At 40.2% G+C, this 21,013-nt stretch overlaps 3 protein-coding genes and 4 non-coding genes across 8 annotated transcripts in view; 2 read left to right on the top strand and 5 right to left on the bottom strand.

Moving 5' to 3' along the window:
* LOC118417963 (synaptic vesicle membrane protein VAT-1 homolog-like) overlaps positions 1–2,933 on the top strand; it is a 29,034-nt gene extending 26,101 nt beyond the window's left edge. The window contains exons 6-8 of the mRNA XM_035823730.1: positions 264–458; positions 1,277–1,360; positions 1,712–2,933. Coding sequence (XP_035679623.1) covers positions 264–458; positions 1,277–1,360; positions 1,712–1,807 — 375 coding nt within the window. The 3' untranslated portion in view covers positions 1,808–2,933. The remainder of the gene's footprint in view (positions 1–263; positions 459–1,276; positions 1,361–1,711) is intronic.
* A 1,248-nt stretch (positions 2,934–4,181) lies between these two features.
* LOC118417461 (protein arginine N-methyltransferase 5-like) lies at positions 4,182–16,517 on the bottom strand. 2 transcript variants are annotated; one of them, XM_035823026.1, is made up of 18 exons: positions 16,341–16,517; positions 15,603–15,721; positions 14,981–15,066; positions 14,447–14,578; positions 13,901–14,010; positions 13,388–13,437; positions 12,855–12,965; positions 12,218–12,270; positions 11,882–11,971; positions 11,043–11,192; positions 10,745–10,803; positions 10,070–10,192; positions 9,092–9,267; positions 7,665–7,828; positions 6,324–6,417; positions 6,026–6,139; positions 5,395–5,459; positions 4,182–4,997 (listed from the first exon to the last, which is right to left on the bottom strand). In XM_035823026.1, the coding sequence occupies exons 1-18, from the start codon at positions 16,427–16,429 to the stop codon at positions 4,845–4,847; spliced, it is 1,938 nt and encodes a 645-aa protein (XP_035678919.1). In that variant the 5' UTR covers positions 16,430–16,517; the 3' UTR covers positions 4,182–4,844. The 2 variants fall into 2 exon arrangements, with proteins under 2 accessions (XP_035678919.1, XP_035678920.1); XM_035823027.1 differs by having other exon boundaries at positions 7,719–7,828; positions 16,341–16,516.
* LOC118418741 lies at positions 9,941–10,008 on the bottom strand. Its single transcript, XR_004831534.1, has one exon. It is a non-coding gene; the product is annotated as a small nucleolar RNA U54 (small nucleolar RNA).
* On the bottom strand, positions 10,619–10,686 carry LOC118418739. Its single transcript, XR_004831533.1, has one exon. It is a non-coding gene; the product is annotated as a small nucleolar RNA U54 (small nucleolar RNA).
* On the bottom strand, positions 12,363–12,429 carry LOC118418738. Its single transcript, XR_004831532.1, has one exon. It is a non-coding gene; the product is annotated as a small nucleolar RNA U54 (small nucleolar RNA).
* On the bottom strand, positions 13,514–13,579 carry LOC118418737. The gene has a single exon (XR_004831531.1). It is a non-coding gene; the product is annotated as a small nucleolar RNA U54 (small nucleolar RNA).
* A 145-nt stretch (positions 16,518–16,662) lies between the features above and the next one.
* Positions 16,663–21,004, top strand: LOC118417463 (UPF0489 protein C5orf22 homolog). The gene is made up of 8 exons (XM_035823029.1): positions 16,663–16,872; positions 17,298–17,443; positions 17,977–18,126; positions 18,558–18,987; positions 19,186–19,361; positions 19,750–19,819; positions 20,077–20,216; positions 20,844–21,004. The coding sequence occupies exons 1-8, from the start codon at positions 16,801–16,803 to the stop codon at positions 20,959–20,961; spliced, it is 1,302 nt and encodes a 433-aa protein (XP_035678922.1). The 5' UTR covers positions 16,663–16,800; the 3' UTR covers positions 20,962–21,004.
* Positions 21,005–21,013: the final 9 nt, after the last annotated feature.

Below are 21,013 nucleotides of genomic sequence, written 5' to 3'. Positions count from 1 at the left end.
GTCGATTTGAGACCGCATCTGAACTGTGAGCAGCGACATCTGTCCTGCAGTACAATGTGAACCAGTCATAATTGCCCTGAAGAAGGTGACAGACGGTCACCGAAACGTCGGTGAGAATAAAGCACTGGTTGTGTAAAAAGAGTCTCTTCATTCAGTAATTTTAGGATGTAAAATATGCATGGTAAGTTTCTAGTGTTGGATGTACAGTGTTAGCATTTTTCTATATAATATAACCATGTTATGCACCACCACCGTTTCCCCAGTGGTGGCAGGTTGACAAAGTGAACCCGGTGAAGCTGTACGATGAGAACAAGACTATCGGCGGGTTCCAGCTGCTGCGGCTGCTGTACGACCAGGACCAGCACGAGCTGATCCGGGAGACCATGGCCACCCTGCTGGACATGTTCTCTAACGACAGGATCAAACCGGTCATCGACTCGTGCTGGGCGTTCGAAGAGGTGAGGAATATTAATAAAAAGAAAACGTTTCGCAGCGGGGCAACGTAACGGGTGCGTTTAAAGGGTTAAAAATGAAACGAGATATCAAAACTATAGGCCTTGCTGCAGTACTATGGAAAACCACACAGGGGCCCAAATCTGTTTCTTCATTATGCCAACATCTACCAAAATATTATACTGATCTTTCTACGACTTCTGGAGTTAATATGTTCACAGACAGACAGATACAGAGCTCCGAAAGCATAACCTTTTCCCCGTCTGTCATTGGTGCTGATTGGACAGTCTTTCACATCTGTGGTCTGTTCTTGGTGCTGATTGGATAGTCTTTCACAACTGTGTTGTGTCCTTGGTGCTGATTGGCCAGTCTTTCACAGCTGAGATCTGTCCTTGGTGCTGATTGGACAGTTTTTCACAGCTGTGGTCTGTCCTTGGTGCTGATTTGATAGTCTTTTACAGCTGTGATCTGTCCTTGATGCTGATTGGACAGTCTTACATAGCTGTGGTATGTCCTTGGTGCTGATTGGACAGTCTTACACAGCTGTGGTCTGTCCTTGGTGATGATTGGATAGTTTTCACAGCTGTGGTCAGCGTGTAGTGAGGTGTGTGACAGGGCAGCTACATACCCTTCTACATACCCTTCTAAAAATCACAAATTGGTTGTATCCTAACTTTATTCTTTAGCTTTCAGTGAGGAATCATGTATTCAGCGCTGCAAGGCGTCGTAGCGAAATTCCTATTTACTTCTGCTCATGGCGAAGATTGTATCAGTTGTAGAAGCACGACTCCCAGGGATAACCCATTATTGACTGTTAACACAGGTAGGGGAGGCCATGCAGAAGATGCACGATCACCAGAACATAGGCAAGCTGATCCTGGACCCAGGCATGGACAAGACACACAAGGTAGGACAATATAGACCCTTTTGTTATTCATTATATCTAAAAAAAATTGTAAATGGTGCATCTAGACCAGACTTCGAGGATCTCAGGACTCTAAGAATGGATCATGTCAGATTAACGACATGGACTCTGAACTGCACTTCCTACCACTCGGGCCAGGCTGACCTTTGCAGCTGTCTTCTCGCTCACTTTCTGTCAATCTACTAATTCAAATAACTATGGACACACATCAACACACACACCGAAAACATAGATTTCGTATTTCGCATATCCGTTTGGTCTGCAATATCGACTAACTTTAAACATAACAGACAGAAGTACACACACGTTTTCTAATATGGTTACCCCCTCCAGACTCCAGCCGAGACCCCGGACACCAGTGACGCAGACGAGGTGAAAGGTCAGCAGAACGAGGAGACGCCCCCTGCCGAGGCCGCAGCCAAGGAATAGATCAGGACGAGAAACAGTTCAGAAAGAACAACGCATATCTTTGTCGGGCTCCTCTGGACAACAGTCTACAGATCTGTGCCAGCTATACCCTATCGTTACCCTAGAAAACAAACGCTGAACGAACGCAGAAAAAAACTGTTAACCATATCTAAACCGGTTCCATATCTATCAGATTTAACGTATATTTACGTACATATCGTGCAGCTCGAGTATTTGTGCAAGACTTTTGTGTAGATATTGTGTTCTTCAGGTGGAAAACTGTTATTGTTGTAAGTTAGATGGGTAGCTGTTAGCAATTAAAGATATATATGTGGGTTTCGTGGCATATGTATATTTGGCTGTTTGTGTTCAAAATATGTTTGTAACAATGTATGGTCGCAAGTCTTCGTTTTGCGAGGTATGTTTCGTTTGGTTGCCATTACAATTTGTGTACTTAGGTGAGAAAAGCATGGTGGAAGAGGGACCATGACTTCCTTACACCAGTTACATCGGCATTCAGCTGAGATGTGAAGAAACATGTCTTTGTGCAATGTTTGGGATGTAAGAAAACCGTAACGAAGCGCTACCAATTATCGTCTGATTTATTCGCATTATCTGATGCGGAAACAGAGTCAAATTTGTAACCATGCTGAGTCATATTTGTAACCATGCTTCCAAGTAGTTTGTTATTGCTTTAGGAGTTTATTCTGTTGTGTCTCTTGATGACAACATTTTTGTTTGTATGATAAAGGGGATTCATAACTTAGGATCATGTCATTTTTGTGTGCACGACCCAGTTAACAATAATACTGGCAGTGCGCGATAGTTGGTAGCGCTACGTTGGCTGAGCTGAGATACATATCTCACTGACGGAGGGCTAGCCCACGCTTCCAGAGCGCCATAATCATGAGATTCCTCTTCAATTGACTTAATCCCTTAAGACATACGAACATCAATCTTTGTAAGGTTTACATTGCAAAAAAAGCAACTGGTTATTTGGAAGGTAAGGATTAGTGGTGGATCTAACGGTGAAAATGTCAAAGTGATACATGTATCCTATGTCGAAATATATCTTTTTCGAATGATTTCTGATTTCTTCCATAAGCGCCTCTTTCAATTGATTTCTTTAAAAAAGCAAATAGGCACGTGGAAAGATGGCAGGAATTTGTGTGTGTAGCTATCAATGAACCGTTGTTGGTGCATCCATACTTAAAACTGAAAATTTCTGAGGTCCCAATATGCGTTGTGTATTCAAAGTGTGGGTTTTGCATACGTAGTACATTCTCCTATGCAGAGCCTCACCCGTGGCCGACCGGTGTCAACTTCTTTGGGTACATCTATAACCAGTTATCTGCCGATCAGAGAATCAGCCTCAACAAAATAAAACATTAAGGCGATGTTGTAATGGTTAGAGGCCGACTACAGAAGTAGAACCTCACCAAGCTATATTGCACAGGCCACGGGCAAGGCCAAGCGTAGGAGAATGACGCAGTACAGAATGGTATGATTAGCACAGTCTGCAGTCTCGCACTCAGTGCAAAGCTACAGGTGACAAGATGGCTGTCATCTATACCCAAGATCCTCCAAGCAGATAACAAAAACATACATGTACAAGGCTAGCTATTAGTGTTAAGTGGCATGTTTGTAAAATTGTTTATTTTGCGTACCTTCTATGTGAAAAAAAATTAATTGGGGACCACATACAAGAAATGGCTGGGAAGAGAAACAAAAAGATTACTATTTTGAAACGTGAAAAGCCAGAAGGGCTGTAGAAGCTGTGCCTAGAGACGGACTCCCTCCCCCCTGTTGTCCATGTATTCAGTACAAACACTTCGCTCTACCTGTTGGGTACCCTGTGCATCTGGTGGAAAATGAAGACTTTTCTGGAAATGTCATGTGGAGGAGACATACTGAATATAACTGCAGGCTTCCAATTGGTATCAAAAACGAACAAAATGTAATTGTACTTAGATGTTTACAAATAAGGATAAATACATGTATAAGTGGATACAACTGACCAAAGAAATACATTTGGCTTTTGTATATTGATTTTTCCATGATACTTTGAAAGAAAAGGTAAAGGTCTTCATTTTCCCAAGGGCCTTCGTGACACATGGTGCTCTACTTCATTGTATCATGACGTTGAAATATATTACAGGTGGCCATCTATATATTGTCATTGAAGTGTAATTCTAAATATCATATGTATATTTTGTATTTTGAGGTTGTGCTTTGTGCAAATATGAGACTATGCTATGCAGTGAATAAACATTGTTGCACTGTAGCATTCAAACATGCCTGCTTGTCCATTTTGCATTCAGATCTGGACAATGTAAGAAAAAATTGTATCATAAAGTAATCTTCTCAACACCACAGAATGATGACACCCATCATATTAAAAAGAAAGATATAGGTTTTATTAAACAAAGCATAAGTGTGATACAATATACAACGTTAAACATGGTACACTAAGGCCTAGCCTTCTGTTAAACACCAAAGTAAACTTCTCTTGAAAAGTTGTCTTCTGACAGATCAACGTTTCATGTTTTCTTCCTTGCATTGCGATCTGAAGAAAGCTGTCCCACTAGTGTAAAGAGGGGTGCACATATCTTCAGTTTTACACTGACTCTAGCAGCATGGTGTATATAATAACCTTTGGTTTTGGAAATGTTTATACCAAATCTTACTTCCAGGGCTGTCTCTTGGACCGGTCCTTCTATCCCAAAACTTTGCTTGTTGGGATGGACAAAAATGTGACCTCTTCAGCTATTATTGAGACTGAAATGAAAATTGCTTTTTGAAAGCTTAAATTGAAAGATCTAACAACAAAAATCAGCGATATGTGCTTTCAAACAAAGAGTTGGACGGGAAAAAAATGTTAAGATGTACATGTGGACAGCCCTGATGAATTCGCAGTGTTTCATGTGCAAGGCTCTACCAAGCCCACTAGACTGTAACGATGGTGTTTCTTTTTTAGTTCATAGGCTAGCCCCTTTGTTCTGTTGCAAGTCCCATACGGAGACAGTTTAGGACAGCTAGGAATGATGGGATTGATGCATCAGAGCCCGATCGTGTACGACCTCCCTGCAGGGTTGTGTATGGGGGTTACGGAGGGACTGTTGACGCACCACTCGTACCAGACCTTCTGTTCTGTACAGCATCGCCAGAAGTTCACCTTCAGTCTGCTCCCCTTGTTGAGGTAGATGGGTTCCTGTCAAACACAAGAAAATGAAACAGACATATTTAGGCATTGGAAGATTACTGCTGCATGTCTGATTGAAGTCCTGAAAAAATTAGGGTCACTGGGTACGGAATCTCTTTTATATTTCAGAGTTTGCCAACAAATACAGTCACACAATGCACAAGAACATGTATCTCAATAAACTGAACAAAGAAGTACCATGTTTACTGCACATTCTTACAACAACTGTTCTGTTTCCATCAGTGAGATGTCCAATGAAAACTTTTATGCCCCTTGTCAGCAGTTGACCCGAAAAATAAAGGTTTTGCTAGTGTTGGTCAGATAGCAACAATTTTTTTGACAAGGCATTACTGATACTAAGGCACTGTTAAAGAAATGTCATGACATTGGAATGTCTGCTGCTTACCCGGATGGGGAAGAATATTGAGAACCAACTAAACATGCCCGGAGAGTGTGTCCTGGGTACAATACCTGGAAAACAACAACATAAGGACATGAATTGGGTATACATGTACGTGTACCAGCAAATCATCATCTGTAAATCTTCCTGCAAGTGCAACTTTTCCTCAGCTCCATGTATATCTGCACATCTGTCACATTTACCTACAACATCCCTGGGCAAAGTGTACCATATTTACATACAAATTTCTATACAAACAGCAGCATTAGTATAGCAAGTGATTTACAATACAAAAATCTCTCATATATGGAGACAAGACTATAGCCCAGAATATATAAGTTTGAATCTGCATCACATTAATGTTAGGGGCATGGGCACATTCTTATGAACACAAATTGAGGGCATTCTTCGGATGGCCTGTGCACATGTCAAACAAAATTCAGCTGCAACCGCATCATACAGAAAAGGCTGTCTTAGATCCTTGTTGATTCTGTCACAGCCTGCTAGAAAATCCTACGACATCAAAATGGAATGACTCCCTATGACCAATGTGACCGTGCTATCACCACAAAAGCTGAATATGTAGATAACTTTTGCCATGCCCTTGTCTAACAGGAGCTGTGTAAATGACACTTACTTAGTGTGACATCTCCGTACAGGACTGTGTCAAAGTATCCTGCAAAGCCGTTAAGAACTGTGTTCTCTTCAATGTCAAACTCAAACTCTTTGGCCCTGGTATTGTCTATCAGACCTGGGAGGGAAAGAAGAAGACAAAATGAAGCCTGGGATTCATTATGTCAACTTGAGAATAACTGACAAACAAAATAGATACAGTTATTCAACTATGGCTTTTGGGAACCAAATGTCCATTTGGTCAAGACACCATTTTTAAATGTCAAAGGGAATTACAGATTTGCATTAATTGTAGAGCTGACCTCTGTTAGGATGGTGGAAGGTGAAACAAGGCTGAGGTTCTGCCAGTTCACAGTAGTTGTGGAGCCTCACTACGTAGGCTGTCTCAAACGGAGCCTGTATCACAGAAAACACACATGTAAAACACTACCATGTACAACAACAAATCCATACATCCCTTGCATTTGTATTTAAAAGGAACAGAAGTTTCTTCTTTTAAGAACTTAAAACTTTCAACTTCTCATGAGTGTCATTACAAAACTCCTATCCATCACACAATACACATAACTTTATCAGCATGCCAAAAAAATATTATATTGATCATTGATTTCACTTTGTCACAAAAAAATACATCACATGTGGAGACAAAAGTCATTGTTGCTCTAACTAACAATATCAGAATGTATGTCAGTGTCATTAACAAGTCAGTAGTAAACAAATGTATGATCAAGAAGCAATGCACTCCCATTTGTAATGTCAACAGTCTTGAATGTACAATATTGCCATGTACATGTACATGTAATTGCAATAGTCTTTCATAGGAAATGTTTATGAAATAAAAGTTATGTTAAGATGACAAACACAGCTTCACATACATATAAAACATCACTCATGCTCTGTCCAAGAGAAAAGGTGTGAAGACAATGTACATATATTTCAATAATATCAGTCTAGGAGACCAATCTTTCAAAAAGACAATTATTTTACTATGTCACAGTGTTTCATTAACATATGCAATTACACTTCTTAATGCACTACAGCCCTTCCACAGAAAAAGTTCACTAGCCATGGAGTAAGTTAGTCATGATTAAAGATTGAAATACACTGTAAAACAACTTAAAACCAGGTTTGGAGAACTTTTAGAGCATCACAGATCACAACAAGTCTTTCCCATAAGGTCACACTGGCTTTCTTACACATGTATTTGTATATGAATGACATCTGCATGAGCATCACTTTCAGTCCTTTTTCCAAAAATGATTTGCAACCATATTGTAAATCAAACCAAGAAGCTGCAAAATGAGTAAATATACACTGCTGACATTTTCTTCTTGACGATTTTGCCATACACAAACGAAAAGAAAGAATCCCTTGTCTGGTATACCATATTCAGTTATTTCAGTCATATTGAAAGTAACTTTTTTGGGCGGAAGGAGTTTACCCAACTTTATTTCCCAAGCTCACATAAGTTTAGGGGTTCCCAGAGGAAGACATTCATGTAATGAAATCAATATGGATTCATTCTATCATGCAGAGGACTAAGACAGTTGCATCAAAAATTTCCTTAACCTTTCCCAACTTGAAGGGGTCCTGGCTAGTGAAGACACTTTTCCTGAAGAAAGACTACTATTTAAATGAATCACCAAAGAGGAGTGGAATTCCTTGTTGCATCCTGATGTGCAGTAGGCTGGACTAACCTCTGGTCCCTTGTCCCTCTCCTTACACCCTCTCACCTCGTTGTACAGTTTGTGGGAGGAGACAGGTGCGATGTAGGAGGTGTACTCCCGCGGGATACTGATGCCATCGTCTGGAGAGTACATGACAAGAAATCAAAGATCACAAACATGTACATGTATAAATACTGTTTATAAATTTCTTTTTCTATTCGTTATCGTGTTGTCTATGGATCTTCCCACTCACTCCGATAAAGGAACTGATATGTACATGTATATACAGGGCTCAAAATTCATTTTTGGGATTAAGCTTAAGAAATTGGGTGCATCAAAAAAGTTTTGGGTGCACCACTTAAATTGAAGTAATAACCTAGTAATAAAACGTAGTTACAAGCTATCAAATTCTTAAACAAGTACCATGATAGACATTTTTATAATCTTTCTAACACTTAGATGTCATGAATATGATGTATACTAGTATACTTTGATATCTTTACATACACAAACCTAAGAAAATATTTGGGTGCACCCTGTGCACCCACAGAAAAAGATTCTTCTTCTTTCTTTATAGCCGGTATAACCGCCGTTCGGCGTAACACACCAGCTTCGCAGGCACGTGGCGCAGCAGCAGCTGGTTATATTACACCAAACGACTCGTTACACCTGACTTTTGCACATCTATCTGCAAGTGTTCTTTAAAACTACCCAGAGAAGATGCCCCAACTGTACTTGGTGATAACAAATTCCACTCTACGATAGTTCTGGGAAAGTACGAATTTTTGAACACATCGATCCTAGGTTGGTTACTCTGGAATTTGAAGGCATGACTGTTTCTTGTTCTTTTTTGAGCTGGTATTAGATACTTATCAGTTGGTACGTCCACCAGTTTATTGGTCATTTTGTACATCATGGAAAGTCTGGACATTTTCCTTCTGTCTTCAAGTGACATCCACTGCAAATCTGTTTTCATTTTGGTAACACTAGAATCCCTGTTATAGTTATAGATTGGGTGCACATCTCCAATTTTGGGTGCACCTGGGTGCACATGCACCCAGTATTTCGAGCCCTGATATAGCAGGAAAAAAGACAGGAACTAAAATAACTAAACTATTATGGGACCCCAGCTTGCTTTAAATTTCTGTCAGTATCTAGCAAATATAAGTGCCCAGCAACTTTGGACCTGGGTCAAGCCATCCTTCCCATCCCTGCCAGTCTCTGGTTACATCATTCCTACATACTACTATTCTACAATAATCAAATAACTATGGACAAATAACAAAGACAAAAACACACATGCACACGCAGGAAACAATGCCTACAATTTTCATGGAGATAACATGTTTTCAAATTGTTTGTCCTTTTTTGGATGGTGTAATTTACAGATTTAGGTTCCAAACCTTTGAGAAACTTCTGAGCTCCATCCAGACACTCCGGTGACAACTCGTTGTCGCCAAACGACCCCAGGAGTTCGCTGACGATGATATCTGCCTTCTCCGGTGCCTCCCACTCTCTCATGTCACATGACACCACCGTCACCTGCTCACCCCACATCTCATCTTTCAGGGCTTCAAGTCTGCACAGGAAAATATCTTAGTAGTGTTTGTATGTTTGTTTTGTATAACTGATAAACCACATAGGCATTACACATCTGTCCAGTAGTCAACATCACAGAATGGGCATCCCTCAGTCTGCAGGAAAGGCTGGCCCTAGCAAGGGAAAGACAGACCTGGAGACAGCTTTCCATTTCATGGCCACCTTAAATCCCCAAACAACCAGGAGGTCAAGGGACTAGGTAGGTAGGTACATGTATTCTAAGGTAAGAACAAGCCTTGTAAGACCGGACTCTTAAGATTTTCAACCACTCACACTGTGATGGACCAATGCTCTTTTTCTTTAAGTTAAACGGGATCATTCACAAGCTCAAGCTGTGGCTCTCCCCAAAGTTGAACACAGGACCCCTGGCCTTGCGTTCCATCTTAGGGACATCCCTGACAAAAGTTAGATACAACAAGTAGTAATTTCACCAACATCGAGTGGGGAAATAGGTGTAGGTGTTAAGTGGCTGTCCAAAAGGCAAAAGTTTGGGGCTTGCAAGGAAGTCAATAACCTCATCACACCTTGTCATCTTCATGCAGTATGTAAAGGTTATGTAGATATCTTTGACCTCATGAGTAAGTCATGACACAGATACTGTAGGTAATGTGCTAGACATTTATATGTGAAACAAGATGTTGGTGATGAATAGTATGTGGCTCAGTATAGCGTATAGATGTAATCACATATACAATATTCACCAGTGGTGTCCTCATCGCTACATACTGTTACAATACACACTGGGTGTCAGCTAAGAGATGACGGAGTGAAGTTCCACTTACGTGACGACAGCGTTGGGGTTCTTCTCCACAGCGTACACAATGATTTGTCGCTCAGCTCTCTTGGCTGCTTCAAGTGAACACCTGACCAGGGGACCCCTGCCTGCACCTAGCACCATCAGGACACTGGCAACAGAGAGGAAAGGTGATCGCTAACAGGTTGATCTCACTCTTCCACAGGTGATGACAGAGAAGACGGGCACTATGTACAGCATTTACAGGTTCATTGCTCTTTTCAACAAGCATAATGAACAGTGAATCACAACTTTATCATAAAGCCCCATTTTAAGGACTGCAACCCTTTCCAGTTGAAAGAATGAAGGGTGACTGAAACAGTCAGCATTCAAACTCTTGGTTTGCCCCTTGGTCTAGAGCCAGGGTCTCTAATAACTACCCGACTATGTACCCAACAGAACATCTAACAATTCTAAGTAGTCTGTGTAACACAACCTCTGCTGTAACTGGGCCCTCCCCGCAGAGGCCAGCAATGTTGGGTGGGCTGTATAGAAACGTGATCAAATCAGGCTAAATTCTAAGGTGATAAGGTTTAATATGTGGCTCAGTATAGCGTATAAATGTAATCACATTTAAAATATTTGCAAAAAATGTCCTCATTGCCACATACTTATTAACCCATGGTCATAGCTACCATCATGTGACTCTGAAATGAATACCTACATTTTCTTGGTGTCCTTTTCTGAGACAGGAATCTTGTCCAGTAATGCATAGTACACAGCCTGGAAGTAATCAAAGACATTTCAACTTTTGCATTTCATAAAAAGAGAAAACAAATAGAAACAACATTCCTATCATTTCAACAACCTTTGACTCATTTGGCATTACACGTTTATACGTTTATAGAGCTACATGTCCAGAGTGATAGATAGATGAAAGGACTAGGCCATCATTCAGTCCAAAATTCCATTTTTATTAAATTGATGATTATCATGATTGTTAAAACTTCCCCAAAACTTACCTGTTGGTACTGGGAGTACTTGACAGGGTCCTTCTCGAATGTCTCGTATGTGTTGGACTCCAGATTGTCAAACAGAGGCTGCAGGGGACACTGTAGGTAGTCCTCGTAACCACGGGCAAACATCGTGACTTGGTCTGGCTGTGGATTTGTCTGGAAATGGGTATGAGGTAACAGTTATTAAAGTGGGCAATGTGAGACTGAGGAAGAAGCAATACTCTTTGTCATTAGCTAGTAGTATACTGTAAATGCAGAAATTTTTGTGGTGGTTTTATGTGATTTCATGTGGTTTTCCATGGCAGTAAGAGACTACAGTGCGTAGTGCTACCACGAACTTAGAACCACTGTGAACAGTCCTTTTTCCCGCTACCACATAATTAAATCCCCACAAAGTTAAGTCCATTTACAGTAAAGCAATATTTAGCCAACCAAACAAGGTCACCTCTTTTCTTCTAGGTGACCGTATTCGGTTCTTTTACACTGAGTGAAATTGGAACTTGGCAGAGCAACATGGAAAAGACCGCAGTCATTTCATTCTCCCAGTGCTATGCAGAACCTCACCTGCAGTATGTTCAATATACCTTAGGGGGCTCTGCTATACCGGGCTGAGGTTTTCACTTTTGTGGATGTAGCCTTTGACGAGCAGTCTGTTATAGAATCAGCTTTACTTAAACTTATAGTTAAAGAGAACATTTAGGCAATTCTCTGATTGGCTGAAAGCTGGCCATGTTATGTGAAACCTCAGCCCAGTACTGTATACTGTATAGACACAGGTGAGGGTCTAAGTAAAAGAATGAAGTTATTTGTGTATTGAATAAATGAAAGGACTAGAAAGACTGTACCTGGAAGAGATGTTCCATGTACTGTTGGTACGCCCTCAGCCCCTTTTCTCCATGCCTGGCTGTTCCAGAGATCACAATCTGTGCATCATACTTCACAGGACAAAATACATTTTGTTAGCACTCTACTACATGTACCAACAAATTTTGCAGTAGCATCATCAAAAGACAGCTTAAAAGTTTTTAACTAAGCATGCTTTCAGCTAAATGTGCAAAGGTCAGGTGTGAGAAAAATACGATTGCAGATGAAAAGACAAATTTCACTTCAATGTTATTGTTGTGTGTAAAGTCAGTGAACATCTATTAGCAGTGTACTGAAACCAATTCTGAAAAGCTTACCTGGAACAACTGTTGTACAAATGACTGATGTGCCCTGGACAACACTGGATACCCTGGAGTTGTAAGAAATGTCATCAGTTTTATATTCACAAATATATCTTATAGAAATAATAAGGAGCAACATCTTAGTGGTAAGACCTTTAATATGTGGCTCAGTATAGCGTATAAATGTAATCACATGTGAGTATTTACAAATTGTGTCCTCATTGCCACAAACATACTGAAATGTTATTGTTGTCAATACCACCAGTGTTATATTTTAAACAAATTATAACTTAACACGACTGAAGTAGAAACCAAAGTTAAACTGTATAATCATTAAACTCTTGCAGTGCTTGTATTTTAGCATTTTTTTTCTGTGAACTCTGTAATGTGATTTCATGACACTACGAATATGTCTGCTTCGACTTTGTATGAATACTGTTCAACAAAAATTGCTTCAAATGCAAATCTAAAACACTGCTTTTTCCTCCTACTGCAAACCACTGTTTAAGAAAAAGAATTTACAGATTTTACAACTGGAAACAAGAAATTTCAAAGTGACCCACCCACAATGACCTAAAGGATTGCCATCTTCCCATAGTTAATATCACAAGGACAACACCATAGTTTTACATGAGAAAAGAGTAGAATGTACCTTTCTTGTTGGTGAGGAAGATGGAGGTTGGAATGATGGCAGCTCGGACGGGTTCTCCTAACCATCTCCTCAGCTGGCTCTCAGAGGGCAGGTCAGGGGTCAACTCCAAGGCTAAAGGTCAACGGGGATGACAATTAGCCAGGTCATAGTTTGAACTGCACATGCACAGGTCAAAGGTGAAGGACCCTACATGTAAACAGTTCTTTTCTAGACCATGCTTAATATGTCCAAACATTTTTTGTTTATATTTAAGGGGCTGTCAACTTTGACATATTCCCCACAATGCGGCGCATTACTGATCAGTTCATACCATGAATAATCCTATTAGACTGTAGCCTAATCAAAGTTCTTAACATTAGTTCTACATGTGCATCTGCAAGCAATTACATTTAAAGCTGCAATAACATTTGTTTGAGTAAAAAGCTATGAAACTGAAACCCAACCAAAAATGTATTCTATACAAAATGTATTATATCATTTGGCACAATGACAAACACGAAAAAAGATCATAACTGTTCAGAATGATTACTCACCGAGGGCAAGTTTCTTGTGATAATGACAGATAGACCTGAATGTGTTCCACCTGTGGAAAGAATGACACACGAGTTATCACCATGTATCAGATACTGCAGTCTATCACTGTAGACATGGATAATGTAATGTGGCTCAGTATAGCGTATAAATGTAATCACAGTAGATATTTACAAATTATGTCCTCATTGCCACATACATATTCACCCAGTCATGGCTAATTTTACATCAGCTCACACAAGGCAGCCATTACATTCGCTGAGAAGGTCATGTTTTTGATACCTTTTGTCTGTACATCGTTGAACAGCACAACCAAAGAATCCACGGATGGATTGTTACAAAATTTGGTACATGTGTATGGCTAGGTCTTGACCAATCAAAGAAATGATCAGATTTTGAGAAACCTGGCAGCTTTCCCTGGTACTACAGCACAACTTCCAGTTCATGTGTCCTGTGCTCTGGACAAGCCATTTTCAGTGGTAGATAAATAGTTCTTGAGAATAATGTGTACCCACCACTCCCATGGGTCCTGTGACTTGTTGTCCTCTGGGTCCTCGGCAGGTTCACCTTCAATAACATCCTCCCTGGACACATCAGGCGACTGGAGGGGCACCTGTATCCACATCTGATTCATACAAAAACAGAAACAGCAAATTTGACAAACTCTGATGTGATACATGAAAAAGATGTTATTACCTTTCTGAAAATGGAGGTATTGTCATCAATTGAGGTATTTTTTGTCTTGGTGTCAGTCTGCAGTTATGTGAATATTGCAGAGTGGCAGCATGTAAGGTAGAAGTGGTGTAATGGGATACTTGGAGAATTGGAGGTATGGTTTTTGACATATGTCCAATAGTGTTGTAAATGAGAGTCAGAGTGGCTCATGTCTGCACCAACACAGTAATGTCAGTTTCAAGGGGTATCCAGTTAGAACTTAGGGCTGTTTATCTTGGTAGCACCTTTATATCTGACCGGGATATCTTAAGAAATCGTCACAAACAATAACTGAAGGGGGGTATCATAAATATATATGAAAGGTGGGTTGAGAGGTGAGGACGTACCAGTGTGTTGTTGTGTCCCATCATGTGGTAGTGGATGTACCTGGCCAGGTTAGCACACCTGGTGCTGCGCACCTGTACCAGGATGGCAGGTAGACTCAGGTGTGCTGCATAGCTCAGCTCCTGCTGAAGGGCCTACAATGGACACAATAATACCTGCAAAGTCATGGTCTGGCTGATTGTGTGTGTAAGGTTGATAACGGACAAGACAGACACAGTCACAACTGCCCTAGAACTCAGGAGACTGATAAAATCTAGTTTACCCAGACAGGGGGTCACTATAGAAGTATAGACAGCATTCTTAAACTTAATGCTTGTGTTAATGAGACAAATTATAAAGGGGACAACCAAAAAGTGGTCATATTGCCAAGTGGTCCTTATACTAGTTAGTTACATGTACAGGACAGTGAGGTTTAACTGAATATTCAAAGAAAATACTAGATAATGCCCACCGTTGTACTCAATAAGTTATACATTTATGCTTTGCAAAAGCAGCTTTAACCCAAGATGTAAGAGCAAATCTTATGCAATAATTACCTTTTCGCAGTTTTTGCGGACAGACTCTATCTCAGAGTCAGGCTGCAGCCATGGAGACAACTTTCCCACAATCAGCGTACTCCAATCTGCAGAAGGGTAAGTTTTCTGAGTGTAATCTGACTATTTTCAAAAAGACAACTACATAATTCAAGGACACTGTCTCCATAAGTATATTCTTAAAGATTCAAACTGATGATAAAGCTGTAACTACATGTTTCATACATTTTAGGCTTCATAAGAAGCAGTAGGGCAGGGAGTCCTGGTGTGCTTAGGCAAAAACCCAAGCCATGACAAAGCTGAATCACAGTATAACCAATGGAAAAGCACCATGCTTCATCTAAAGCATTCGGCTTAGACTAGGTAGAATTTGATTTACCCTGGAGACCAAACTTTTTGCCAGGGCCAGGAGAGAATCTAGTCTAGCTAGGCCAGCAAACTCTCCATGCATGACAAAGCCCTGGTGTGCTTGTCAAGGTCCTTGGGCAGAGTTGCCTTGGCTGCCGCACAAATTCTTTGCCGGCCCTGGCTAAAAGTCTGGTTTCCAGGGTACGTTTGATTTCCTTTCCTTTAATAACAATGTTAGGTTTGTTTGTTGAAAAAGAAAACCTAGGAAAAGGCTGACCCTGTGATGTGAGCAGCAGGTCAGATCGGGTGAACGCTCCAGGTCGACCCTTGGCTCGTCCCTCCAGACACTCTCGCTTGTAGCGTGGATGGACAATGGGCGAGCACACAAAGTCAAACCTGTCAGAAGATTGTACAGAATCATATCACTGGCAATTGGACAACTGTCAGCAATGATAAATGAATACTGAGTCTTAAAGGTTATTTCTTGATGTTCAGTATTTAATTAAGTATTAAAAAATATATCAATGGTTGAACTACACCGTGAAACTTAAAAGATATGTAAGAAAGACTATTATTAAAGAAAGTACTTTTTGACGACAGCATCTTAAGTTATGTGGCCTTGGTGAATGTCCAGTGTAATAAGTTTACAAAAAAGCCACCAACTGCGTCCTTGAAATAGACTAAACTTGCTCATTCAAGTTGCTGTATCATGAACGGGGTGGGGGTCGATTTTATGTATAATCGTCAATATATTGTAAGTAGGCAGCTAAGGGAACACCAAAGGCACGAACAATACATTACAGTGAGCGGGGTTCTGCAAAAATATAACAGGGTTGTTGTCAGACTCATAATTTTCTGTTATCGAGCACGATGTATGTAAAAGCACGTGCTTCTCATGCACAAAAGCTTACCGGCAAGGAGATAGACTAAACACATTTTAGACGAAAGTTCACCAGAAACTCAAACAATACTTCGCTAAAACTTGTCTAAGATATATGAAGAATGTATTTCTTACCCATTGTTGGATGCAGACTCCAGAGAAGAGGTGATATCGGGAACGTAATGAAGGTCTCTGCCGACAGACACTCGGTCACGGCGCGCCATGGTGGATAAAGTGTCACCTGGACCGGTTCATCTTGGGTGCACGACCAAGTTTTAAGTTACTATATATTGCTAATACAATAACAATGGGTTGTGCAACAAAATTAAGTTTATTTTTTCTTCGGTTTAGGTCTTATTAATGTTGAACACTTTTAATGGCAATATAGTCGTTGTAAAGGTAACGCAATGTATTATGTATAAAACATCTACAACATGGACACCCCTGTGTCTTAGTGGCATAGTCATATAGAATTCCCATCATGCCGTGATCAAAATGGCGGACAAATTAAAGTTTTGAAAGACGATGATTTTGCCAATTTGAGTTATTTCAGAGACCTTATTACTGATTTGTTGGTGTAGTGTGACATAGAATAATGGCGGAAGCTTGCAAGACACTAAAGAAGTACAGAAATACACCTGTTTGGGTTGTGGAAGACCATAATGATGTGAGTATATCACTGTCACTTGCCCCCCCTCCCCATGATCCAAGAATTGTTTTTAGAGTAAACTAAAAATAGTATGATTTAAACATAGTGTGATGTCGTATGAATATAGTATGATTTGACAGGATGTTCCTGTCAATAAGAATGTTTGTCACTGTTGACATCATTCTTCACTTGGGTGTCATATTTAGAGGTATTTCTGAGATTCCTGCCTTATAGTAAGACCCTTTTTGCACTGTGCATACCTGCATACTCTAGTACCATCTTCAGTCGAGGGAGGAGTGGACTCCTGTAGTGAACTGATATTGTCACTTCAGGTCATCGGCTAGGCAGATGGCTCAGATGGCTCCAGTGTTTGTTTAGCTGGTTGATAGGATTGTGACAGGATCATCCTGTCGATAACCATGCCCAACCAAATTGTACTGCAGGCGCTGTACTATATCTACCGTGCAATTGGCTCCCACCACCTCCCTCTCCACGGTGTAACCATGGTCCACCTGGACTCCCATCCTGACATGCTCATCCCATGGAAGATGCCTGCGGACACCGTCTTCAACAGGGAGGAATTATTCAAGTAAGAGTCTGCAGAAACTACTTAGTAGAAATTTGAGTGCATTTTCTATGGACCGTTGTCAAAACCAAATTCAGAGGTTGGGACTGATGCTCTCACAAATATGGTGTGTCTGAGATACCAGCCCAACTGCATGGCCAAATTTTTTAAAGCCAACACGCAGTGCATGCAAAGTACATTTAAATTGTTCCAAAGAAACTTTTGTAACACAAGTACACGTATGAGCCCATGTGATACTGTAAAATATAGACTAGTCCAGAACACCCATATGAAATGTTACTGTTATCACAACCTGCCTATGACATAAATATAATGAACGCAACACTTTGTTTTTCAGCCATCCAGCAGTCAGACCTGTGGTTGAGCTGGGACCTGGTCTAATATGGAATACACTGTGTTGTTTTCCCTATTTGAAGATTTTATATTGTCCCATCCTCATGATGACTTGTACCTGTGTCAGCCATTGGGGATGTGTATTGTTGCATGTGTATTGCTAAGAAAGGAAGGTTGCCTAATCTCCTTTGGACCTTTTTCAGTACCTTGAGTATCGAGAACTGGATCCTCCCTGCAGCCTATGCTGGTCACCTGGACTGTGTGGTGTGGGTGAAACCACCCTGGGCTGAACAGATACAGGAACAGACGGTTTCCTTTTACATAGGGAAACATAGGACATCAGGCACCATCAGGTAAGGCTTGGTCTTCTTCATGCCATCATTTCTTTCTTTCTTGAAAATTTTTACATCCCTTGCCAGCAATTAACAACATAAGTGACTAGTCACAGTGTCAGCTAGAGCTTCTTTTGCTAGAAATTAGTACTGAAACTTCTTTTCGTGGAAAAGGAAGACAAGTCAGAGAAAAATGGAGTGAAGGGCAAGTTATACTGGTCACCAGAATAGACAGTGGATAGAAATGGAATATGAAGACACCAAGCTGTCTAGAAATGGGAGTAAACATATTGTCTTTCTATCATCTGAATTTCTAATGAATCCAAAACAATTTGTTTGCTAAGCCCATGTCATGAGGAACTAAAGGCAACGTTTATTATCTGTGTATCTATATGTAGATTCAGTTCTGGTAGATATATTAAGCAGGTTGTTGGTATATTGTCCTCCACCAGGGTATCAAGTACAGAGTCCTACTTCCTAAGTGAGGCTTTATACGCACCTGAAAGTCAGCTGGAAAACAAGAGACTGATCACCCTACATGTCTTGACACTGTCAGAGTCTAGTCATACAACACACGACAACACAGAGCCTGAGGTGAAGAGAACAAGAAAGGATCACCAGACAGAGCTCGATGCTGAAAAACAAGACGGCACAGCCCAGAACTACCCCAGCAAAAGCACAGACCCTCTTAACTGTGGCAAATGTACAAATGATGGTGTTCAACACAGATTTGAAGAGTGCATACCAGAAGATTTTGATGTTGCGAACAGGAAGATCTTGATAGAGATACTTACAAGTGTGAGAAACAGCAGTGCAACGATTCTTGACATCGATCTGGATTTCTTCTCAACTCAGAATCCCTTTCAGGACCTTTTCACAGATGTAAGTACAGTAGAAATCAGTCATTTGCAATACGCTTTGAGGCCAATACTGGCAAATTGTAATTGTAGTTTGTAAAATCTTGTCTTGTCGACATTTCCTGATGCAACCAATATTTTGTAATACATGAAACGATGAAAGATGTGTTCTATTTGAATAACTAAATCTATTTTTCTTTTGTGTCATCCTCCATGTTAACAGGAACAGTTTGACATCATCCGTAAACTGTACAATTTTGAGAGACCAGGTAGCACTGATGTGGATGCTCTCCTCGCGTATACAGAGGGGAGACAGCAGCTCTTGGAACAGCTGGAAGACATCTGCACTGACCTTCAGAATGGGACAGACATCAAGGACATTAAGTGTGATAGCAACAGGTCATTTGTGGAAATTTTCATTTCAAACAACCACATATTTTATATATTTATTTATTGATATCTTGAAATGTTTTTTTTTTTTTTTCCGATGACCTCTCTACTTCAAATTAATGATGCTGGAATGGGCTTTTCTTTTGTTGATTATAGAATTGTTTCAACTGTGTTAATATCCTTTACCCATCCACTGCAAAAATAAAGCCCCACAAAATTGCAGTAAGACCCCTCATTGTATGAGCCTTCTTTAATATGTGGAACTTTGCTCTTGTGCAAGTGAAACTCATCTCTGCCATTTTATTAATTTCTGATTTCTTTCTACAGATGTGTTTCAAAAGAATAGTGCATATGTATATACAGTGTACATAATATCATTTACTGTTTATATTTCTAGGAAGGAGCTCTTATCAACTCTTCTGAGAAGTATGAGGGAAACATTTCAGGAAAACCTTGACTTTGAACTGGTACGTGTTCTTCAAATGCTTTGCTAACTCATTGTAGAAAAAGAGAGAGTGCTTCAGTGGGATGCTATCTGTTGAAATACATATATTGTATGTTCAATCAGATGGAAGTGGGAAACTCATAACTTTATTCAGAAGAAATTCTTCAGCTTTTTTGGTTAATATATAAGACCTTTCTAAGGATGGGTTCGGAGCTGAGTAACTCAGATACGTAAGGCTTCTTAATCTTTTCTTCCTTTTTCTCCTTGTAATGACCCCAGATCCACCTGGCAGGCTGTACCTGTGATGACACAGAGCTCCCACATCATGTCAGCTCTCAGGAGGAGATATCAAACCTGACTGTTGCCATGGAAACCATGCTGTCCTGCCTCCCTAGGCCTACGCTGGTCACTATAGCAAGGTGGTTCTTTTTTGCTTGTTTTGCATATCAAGTAAATCCATGCAGTGTCAATTTCATTCAGAACAGTATGGTCTTAATGTGAGCAGCACACTGCATGGCAGTACCAATTTATTTTGTTGGTTCACGGAATAAAAAAAAAATTTGAATATGCTTAACTTGGCAAACATCATGATAACAAAGCCTGAGGATCAGGTGTATGCCTTGGCGCAAGTTCTCCTCCTAGCTCATTGCATTTATGATGTCCACTTGCTGTATTTTGACTTTTAAATATCTGTGAACCAACAAATCAAATTGATGTGGCTTTATAACAACTTTTCATGGAATACATAAAGAAGGATAGACCATCACACTCACCAGCTTTTTACCAAATCCTTTATTCACCAGCTATACAGATAATTTCAAACACACATCCTATCCTTACCCCTATTGTTATTTCTATGTCAGTTAATCTACATAAAATGAAAACAGTGTTAGACATAATTTAGATAAAATATACAGTAACCAAAAAATAGACTCTCCCCATATATGAAATAACAGTTTTGTCTTTGTTACCATTGTACATCTTTTCTTAGATATATGTTACTGCCCTGGTGTACATAATTGCACTGTTCTCTTTTTCTTCCACAGATCTTCTGATGATGATTACTGCCCAAAATCTCAAGTAGAAAGTATCCAGAAGAAGGTTTTAGAATGCCTTGAGTCTCTATATGGTAACATTGATGTACAGCTAGAATATCTCCAATAGGAGTAGTAATGGCTCCGCCCCTGAGGTACCGCCAAAATACATTGTTTTTATC

Source organism: Branchiostoma floridae, chromosome 6, assembly GCF_000003815.2.
Source record: "Branchiostoma floridae strain S238N-H82 chromosome 6, Bfl_VNyyK, whole genome shotgun sequence".
In the NCBI taxonomy this organism is placed as follows: Eukaryota; Metazoa; Chordata; class Leptocardii; order Amphioxiformes; family Branchiostomatidae; genus Branchiostoma; species Branchiostoma floridae.
The sequence above is the reverse complement of the archived record's forward strand: the minus strand, read 5'-3'. Positions and strand labels throughout refer to the sequence as shown.